Source organism: Glycine soja, chromosome 19, assembly GCF_004193775.1.
Source record: "Glycine soja cultivar W05 chromosome 19, ASM419377v2, whole genome shotgun sequence".
Lineage (NCBI taxonomy): Eukaryota > Viridiplantae > Streptophyta > Magnoliopsida > Fabales > Fabaceae > Glycine > Glycine soja.
In genome coordinates, this window is record NC_041020.1 from 33817767 (window position 1) to 33826836 (window position 9070).

At 39.5% G+C, this 9070-nt stretch overlaps 2 protein-coding genes across 2 annotated transcripts; both read right to left on the bottom strand.

Annotated features, from left to right (window-relative positions):
- Window positions 1–2680: 2680 nt before the first annotated feature.
- On the bottom strand, window positions 2681–3617 carry LOC114398766. Its single transcript, XM_028360920.1, has 4 exons — window positions 3591–3617; window positions 3323–3470; window positions 2916–3232; window positions 2681–2833 (listed from the first exon to the last, which is right to left on the bottom strand). The coding sequence occupies exons 1-4, from the start codon at window positions 3615–3617 to the stop codon at window positions 2681–2683; spliced, it is 645 nt and encodes a 214-aa protein (XP_028216721.1).
- Window positions 3618–3925: 308 nt separating this feature from the next.
- On the bottom strand, window positions 3926–4733 carry LOC114398767. The gene is made up of 2 exons (XM_028360921.1): window positions 4356–4733; window positions 3926–4228 (listed from the first exon to the last, which is right to left on the bottom strand). The coding sequence occupies exons 1-2, from the start codon at window positions 4731–4733 to the stop codon at window positions 3926–3928; spliced, it is 681 nt and encodes a 226-aa protein (XP_028216722.1).
- Window positions 4734–9070: the final 4337 nt, after the last annotated feature.

Below are 9070 nucleotides of genomic sequence, written 5' to 3' on the forward strand. Positions count from 1 at the left end.
CAGGGTTTGATTGAGGACGTTGTGGACGTCAAAGCGGACAGTAACTGTGGATATCGTTCCACTGCCGCTTTGTTAGGTATGGGCGAAGAATCTTGGCCGATGGTCTGCAACGAATTGATCAAAGAACTTGGCAAATGGTCGCATGACTACATCAACCTCTTCGGTGGCACAGAGAGATTCGAACAATTAAGGATGTCGCTACATGTTGATGGGTTCTCCCAGGTATGTTGGATTTGCTAAATTTTTTTAAAAAAACAAAGTTTTAAAATAATTACATGTGTATGTTTCTTTGATTCAGGTTAGTGTGGACAAGTGGATGGATATAACAGACATGGGATATGTCATTGCATCTAGGTATAACGTAATCGTTGTATCATTATCCCGACAACAAAGCATGATATTTATTCCTATGAGAAGTCAACCACCACCGAATTCTTCTGTGCACCGCATGATATGTGTCAACCACGTGTTTGGAAATCATTTTGTTCAGGTACATTGAAGATAATTATTGCCATTTTTACAATTATGCAATGACTTGGCTCGTTCATTTGAGTTGATAATGTTTGTTGACGTACAATAGGTTTATCTGAAAGATCATTGTCCTTTACCGCCTGTAGCGTTGTTGTAGTCAAACAATTGTCTTCCTCAGGAAAAGTAGTGGCCAACTGCATATATTGGTAGAAAACAGTAATACATGAGCCTAATGACAATTAGAAGAGAATATGTGGACCTAAATGAAGATTGAACATTCAGTATTATGGCTGCTTGATTGTGAAATGTAATTTGTTGTATAACAATGAATTGTTAGACATTAATTAATTGTTGCGTTATGGAATAAATTTGTCTGTGCATCTAAAATGATCTACGCATGTCTGATACATCGTTATCATAATTGGCAACACATAATTTAAAGTCTGAGCGTGACACGACAAATGACTTGACAACACATGATGCACGATAAAGCTTGCGGCCACATTGGTTTACTTGGGAACATAAACACGAAACATGTTCACGCGTCTGTATGTTTTTTAAAATAAAGTGAAGCAATCTGTCGGTGGAAATCATCTATATATATGAGACACGGCAACTCGCTAACAGAATCACACATCTACCTGCTTTCACATTTTCTCCTTATTGTTACAACAAAGTATGACATTCTTGGGAGAAACAAGCAGTCAGACGATTGTGAACTCAAGGTTGGGTTTCATTTTTCCAAATGGATCAATTATTTACAACGATAGTGGGGTTTACTTCCAAAGTTCCACTCCAGTGCCCATTCGAGTACCAAACAGTTGTGACCTTGCAACGCTGAAAATCATAATACACATCACCCTAAATCTAACCCACGAACAATTTTTAAATGAAATTCACTACTGGCAGCCAGTCACAGAGACAGGTAACTATTTTCGCTTTCAATGTATGCAATTGAAAAATGATGACGATGTCAACACCATGTTAATGTGTAACGACCAATTTTCGTGTGTTGGTCCGAACAGCAGATGGATGACGATGTGGCTGCCACGTCGCTAAACGACTTAATGCAAGGTTTATTTTTTTTGTTTTTCATGTAACTTTTATCTAATTGAATGCAAGTTTCATTTTCCAGTATTTTGAAACAACACGTTGGTGTCCATATGTCTGATCATGTATTTTTTTTTTTAATTCTTTGACGTGCAGACCTTATAGGCATACTTTGAATGGTCAAAATCCAATTTTTTTTTATTTTGTGGTTGTTTTTTGAGGGCCTATTCGATGGAACCGGTTCACGATATTATTTTTTTTGTGTTCTTTGATGTCCAGACAAGAGAAATAGTGCCCCTCGAATATCTTAGGCGACTCGCACATAATTTTAAAAAAACACCGAAAAGGGCTACTTAGACATATTTGAAGGGTCAAAATCCAATTTTTTGTGTGCTTTTTTTTTAGGTCCGATTCGATGGAACCGGTTCACGCTATTATTTTTTTTTAATTCTTTGACGTCCAGACATGAGAAATAGCGCCCCTCAAATGTCTTAGGCGACTCACACATAATTTTAAAAAAATGCCGAAAAGGACTACTTAGACATATTTGAAGGGTCAAAATTCAATTTTTTATTTTATTTTTTGTGCTTTTTTTAGGTCTGATTCGATGGAACCAGTTCACACTATTATTTTTTTTGAGTTCTTTGACGTCCAGACATGAGAAATAACGCCCCTCAAATGTCTTAGGCGACTCGCACATAATTTTAAAAAAAAATGTTGAAAAGGGCTACTTAGACATATTTGAAGAATCAAAATCCATTTTTTTTTATTTTTGTGCTTTTTTTAGGTCTGATTCGATGGAACCGGTTCACGCTATTATTTTTTTTGAGTTCTTTGACGTGCAAACAATACAAATAGCGTCCCTCGAATGTCTTAGGCGACTCGCACATAATTTTAGAAAAATGCCGGGTACTTAGCCATACTTTTAACGGTCCAAATCCTTTTTTTTTTATTTTTTGTGCTTTTAAGTTCTAGCCATAATTAGATTTTATTTTCAGCAATTAATGATGTCACTCATAAACACTATACGGAAAATTAAATAATCAAACAAATAATTTACAAAAATTGTATTACCAAAATAATGTAACAATTACAATAATGTTATCAAATACAAAAATAATACACATCATATCAAAAACTAATCTATGCGTTGTCTACGTCACGCCCTAAGACTTCCATTAGAGGCCTCACCCTTAGTGATCCGCAGGAAATCTTCCATGATGTCATGTAACTCTGTTCCTGCAGTCACCATCCTAAGGTTGAGCACACGCTTCAACCTTTCTGCGATCGCTTCGCAACCTTCACAAGCAACCTGTGACAGTAAAAAAAACACAGTTATTACAAAATATTAAATAAAAAAACAAATTACAAAACACTAAACCAAATTAAAATACCACTGAATGTCTGGGGAGATCAGCTGCGACTGGAACCTCAAGGACATGTGGCTCGACATATGCATCTACATCTAGGGCAGCTAGCTGTCTGGGCTCATCGCCTTCCTGGGTCGACGTGACGAGCAGGTGAGATATCTGCAAAAACCACTCCATGTAGTCCGCTGTTACCTGCCCGGAGACAACACAAATCTCACCCACAGGTGCTAAATGGTCCCCGAAATGCATCCACCTCTCGTCTATCTCCTCATACGACAACGAAGCAGTAACCAGCGGCGAAGGGATGGTCTGGATGTACCCGAACTGTCGTACCACCCGCTCTGGTCGGACGTAGACCACAACATGACCCCATCTGAGCTACCCCTGGTAGCATGAAATAAGCTCGAAGCCCCTAACTGCCTGGTGCTCACTGTAGGGCAACCAGGAAATGTTCGTGATCGTCAGAGCATCTAAATGTGCCCTGTACGACACCCCCTTGATCCCCTTCATGTGCACCTTCGTCGTAAGCCACCTCGACGCACGTGGGGTAGTCTCAACGTACGCATCATCAGTGACGCACTGATGAACATTGGGAAAGTGCTTATATATCTAGCACTACACAAATAAAGTGAACATAGCATAAAAAACCTTTAAAATTCATTTTCCAACTTAAACCTGTTTACGAACTTTAAAATTTACCTGTAATAGCGTCAAGTACCCACCCATCTGTCATGTGGGGGTCTGGGAAGCTTCATTTAGCTGGTCATACATGTGAACCAGCGCGGCAACTCCCTAGGCATAGCCCCCAGACTAACCCAGGTCTCGAAAACCCTCCAGATGCACCACATGAACATGGATTGAACTCTTATTAGCAAAAAGAGTACAACCCACCAGGTGGAGGAGGTAAGCACGAGCCGCTACAATCCAACGTCGGGCCTGGGATCTACTCTCATACACCTCACGGAGCCATGACAGTCGCATGTAAGCCCCATGAGCACGTACGATCTCAGCTCAAGCCTCTTCGTCGGATACCTCTAGAAGCTCGTCAACAGCAAGACCACCTCGTCCATGCCCAGAGGCTCAAACCTGGGTAATGCCCCTGTGATAGGAAGATGGAGGAGACACGCCACATCGTCCAGTGTGATCGTCAACTCCCCCACTGGAAGGTGGAAGGTGTTGGTATCCCTATGCCACCTCTCCGCAAATGCGGATATAAGTCTAGGATCGCCGGTGACCACAGAACACCCGATCAATGGACTTAATCTGGTGCCGGCAACAAGGCCTTCAATCTCAGGCACTGGACTCCCTAATTTATCAACTTTCCTACTGTGGGAGACCTGCTTCAACTCAGGTCATTCCTGAGTTGAATAACACAACATAAAAGTTAATTAGACATTCATTATCACAAACAACACAACAAAAAATAAAAAATTAGCAACTAGCAACACGTCCAAATTAAAATACCTCGCCACTCCAGATACTATATGCCACATGGTCGGCAAACAATGTCAACACCGATGTGTCACGTGGCCCACCAGGGAATCCCTCGTCATGATCAGCAGGTGACCCCTCAGCACCATCAGCATCTACGTCCGCAATCGGAATGTCCTCGTCCACATGAGGAACATCCTCTGTCACATCAGGAATATCCTTAGTCACCTGAGGAGGAACATCCTCAGTCACCTGAGGAACTTCCTCAGCGACATCAACCTGAACCCGTTGCCTACGGGCAGAAGCGGTAGGCCTACGACACCGAGAAACATTAACATCATGTTCATCCCGACCCATGCCTCTGCCTATACCACTACCTAAGGCACGAGGTAAACCTTTTGTTCTTACCATGATCTGAAAATCATGAAGAACAATATACTTTTTTTTTTGTCAAATTAACTATTCATATAATTGGTAAATAAGGTTTTTCGGTACTCATTTGATTGAAAAATTTATAGATAATGAAGAACATGTAGTTTATTCAGAGTAGTAGTGTTAATTTGGATGTCAGGAGATGCTTTCAATGGGGTCTATTCAGTATATTGTGTGTTTTTTGTGTCTAATTTTTTTATAGGAACATAATATAGATAATTGTTTGTTACTTGATGTAAATTCTTGTGTTTAATCAAGCCTTCTTACTACCAATTGATCTTTTTTTTCCCTTTAAGTTTGATGCAAATTCTTGTGTTTAATCAAGCCTTCTTATCATGATGAATTGGTAAATATTGGAAATTTATGTATTGACTTATCATATGTGGTTGTAAGGTATTTGGTGAGCTAGGAATTGTCACTGTCTGTTTATAAGGTCTTGAGAATATTCTCAAGGTTGGGGAAGCTGAGAGAGCTTGGGTAATACTGGAGATGTCAACTTGTATGCTCAAATGATAGACGAAGTCGAAGGTCTTGTTTCATTTTTTTTTTACATTCAGGGTCATTAATCAAAATTTCCACCCAATTTTTTATATAAATTTCGCAATGTTCTCTAAACCAAAATTGGTTTCTATAATTGTAGGAACCTAGTTGGATGGAGCAGGGTTGATGCTAGGGTGACTGTCAGAGTCGAGTCTGGGTGGTGTGGGGTAGGGGAGTTGGGGGTTTAGTAGTGATGAGGACATGACCAAGAGCAAGGGCAAGGATCCACTTGAAGGACTTGGAGGGCCTATGACAAGGGCTAGAGCAAGGAAAGCCAAGGAAGCTCTTCAACAAGTGTTGTCCATACTATTTGAATACAAGCCCAAGTTTCAAGGAGAAAAGTCCAAGGTTGTGAGTTGTATCATGGCCCAAATGGAGGAGGACTAAATGACACCACTTTGTCTCAATTTTAGAGTGTTTAGTTTGTCTAAATAATGGCTCAATCCTTGTAAAGTTGGTTGACCAAAAATATGTTTTGGGTTAAACAACTAAAAGGGCTTTAGTAGGTTTAGTTCAAGTTGTAATAAGGGCCCAATTGGCAACCTAGGCATCAGCCTTTTGGGAGACCAAATGGTGGCTGACTTGTTGGCTATTGGGGGTGACTTTTGGTTGCCACAATTTCAGTTACACTCAGCCATTAAGTTTTTTTTTAATTCCCTAGGTTAATGGCATTAAGTTATTTTAATTCTAGGTTAGTGGGTCATTACTAAAATCTGCTGTAAAGCTTCTATATAAGCTAAACCATTTTATCAATAAAGACAAGTTGAGTTTTATTCAGAAAATTAGAGTTTATCTCTTTTATCTTAGTGAGAGTGATTCTCCTAAATTCTTGAGTGATTCAAAAACACCCTGGCTGTATCAAAGGACTTTCACAACCTTTGTGTGTTGCCCTCGCCGGAAAGAGTGATTTTTTCCTTCCTTTCATCTTCAACCTTGTTCTTTCAAACCACAATTCCAGAAAATCCACTTCTGCCCAGAATTATCTCGTGGCCATAACTCCCGTTTTACGCACTCAAATTAAGTGATTCTTGAGCCTAAATTGAATTTCAAGACGAGACCTTTCACCTCGTTTTGGAATCACCTCATTTGGAGCCCTATAGCTTGAGTTTTTGCCTTTTCTATATTTCTGTCCAGCCACCACTTAACCTACGTTTTCTCATCTCATTATTCCATTTTATGCCAAGAACCACCTTATTAAGACCCACGAAATTAACCACCTTATTCATCATCCTTTCCTTTATCAATTTCCGCATTTTCCATCAAGGTTTAATCCTAGACGATCCTAAGTCAGCCCTTGTGCCATGAGGGTTCATATCATTTGGTAATCAGAGCTCCGGTTCTAGGATCAACACTTCCTTTGCTGGAAATATTGGGTAACATCCTTCTTTATTCTCTTTGCCATTTATATTACCTTCTTATTCATGTTTTTTTTTAGGCTGAACCATTGCAAAAGTTAAGCCTTTTGATCTCTTTGTTATAAAAAAAAAAAAAAAAAAAAGCAGAATTTCGTATAAGCAAAATTAAAAAAAAAAAAAATTGGGCTGAATGGTTCATGCTTGAAGAACTTTAAAAAAAATCTCTTTAAGGTAATATATTGGTTTCATGAAGGATTGTTACTTGAATTCCTAAATTCTGAATTTTATTTCCTTCATTTGTGCCTAAAAACATTGTTAGCCTTTTTCTTGGTTAACCTTTTCCTTGTCTCTCTAGCCTTACCTTACACATATTGGTGAATTGTTCTTTGTTGTGGCCATAATCTCTTGAATTGCCTAAGAACTCAAGGGGAATTAGAGTGGTAAAAGGAAAGAGTGTTTCATTAGAGAAAAGCCATAATTGTGTGATACACTTGAGTTGGTGAGGTATTCAAACAACAACTATAATTGTCTTGTTACGTTTGATTTGTTTGTTTGAGATGTCAGGTACTAATCCTAATGATGGAGTGGGGCTTTCGCAATTCCAAATGCAAGCTTTGATGCAACATTTGGAGAGGTTAATGAAACAACGAGATGATGCGCTCCATGAGAGGTTGGATCAAATGGAGAATAGAGATCATAATGAAGAAGAAAGGAGGAGAAGAGGGAATGATGGTGTTCCTAGACAAAACCAAATTGATGGTATTAAACTCAACATTCCTCCATTTAAAGGAAAGAATGATCCAGAGGCCTACTTGGAGTGGGAGATGAAAATAGAGCATGTTTTCTCATGCAACAACTATGAGGAGGACCAAAAGGTGAAGCTTGTCGCCACGGAGTTTTCCGACTATGCTCTTGTGTGGTGGAACAAGCTACAAAAGGAGAGAGCAAGAAATGAAGAGCCAATGGTTGATACATGGACGGAGATGAAAAAGATCATGAGGAAGCGGTATGTGTCGGCTAGTTACTCAAGGGAATTGAAATTCAAGCTCCAAAAACTAACCCAAGGCAACAAGGGGGTTAAGAAGTATTTCAAGGAAATGGATGTGCTCATGATTCAAGCAAAGATTGAAGAAGATGATAAGGTAACTATGGCTCGATTTCTTAATGGTTTGACTAATGATATCCGTGATATTGTTGAGCTGCAGGAGTTTGTTGAAATGGATGATTTGTTTCACAAAGCAATCCAAGTAGAGCAACAATTAAAAAGGAAGGGAGTGGCTAAGAGGAGTTTTACCAACTTTGGTTCTTCTAGTTGGAAAGACAAAGGTAAGAAAGATGGGGCTGCTACTTCTAGTAGTTCCACACCTATCCCATCAAAAACTCGCTCAAAGTCCCAAGAGGAACCCTCTAAAAGGAGTAGAGATGTGAAGTGTTTCAAGTGCAAAGGCCTAGGACACTATGCTTATGAGTGCCCTAACAAAAGGTCCATGGTTCTTAGAGATGGAGAATATATAACCGAATCTGATATTGAAGAGGAAGAGGAGAGTGAGTACGTAGAGGAAGAGGAGACTCCGGAGGGAGATTTGTTGATGATTAGGCGGTTACTTGGTGGTCAATTGAAGCATGAGGAGGAGAGCCAAAGAGAAAACATCTTTCACACTAGATGTTTAATCAATGGCAAGGTGTGCATGGTGATCATTGATGGAGGTAGTTGCACCAATGTGGCTAGTGCTAGATTAGTGTCAAAGCTAAATTTAGCTACTAAACCACATCCTAGGCCATACAAACTTCAATGGCTTAGTAAGGATGGGGAGGTGCAAGTGAGGCAGCAAGTGGAAGTGGACGTTTCCATTGGGAAATACAATGATAAGGTACTTTGTGATGTTGTTCCTATGGAGGCCAGTCACTTACTTTTGGGGAGACCATGGCAATTTGATAAAAGAGCCAATCATGACGGTTACACCAACAAGATCTCTTTCATGCACCAAGACAAAAATATTGTGCTCAAGCCATTGAGTCCACAAGAAGTGTGTGAGGATCAAAAGAAAATGAGAGAAAAACTTCTTCAAGAGAAAAGAGAAAAAGAAAAAGTGAGCAAAACACTTGAGAGTGAGAAAAAGAGGGAAACACTTGAGAGGAAAAAGAGTGAACAAAAGAAGAGTGAAACACTTGAAGTGAGGGAGAGCTATTTAGCCACAAAAAGTGAGGTCAAGAGGTTGTTTCGTGCTAAACAGTCACTATATATCTTGTTTTGCAAAAATCAGATTTTGACCACTAACACTTTTGATGATTTTGAAGTGCCTTCTAGTGTTAAAACTCTTTTGCAGGATTTTCAAGACATGTTTCCACCAAATGTGCCAAGTGGACTACCACCTTTGAGGGGAATTGAGCATCAAATTGATCTCATTTCAGGAGCTTCTT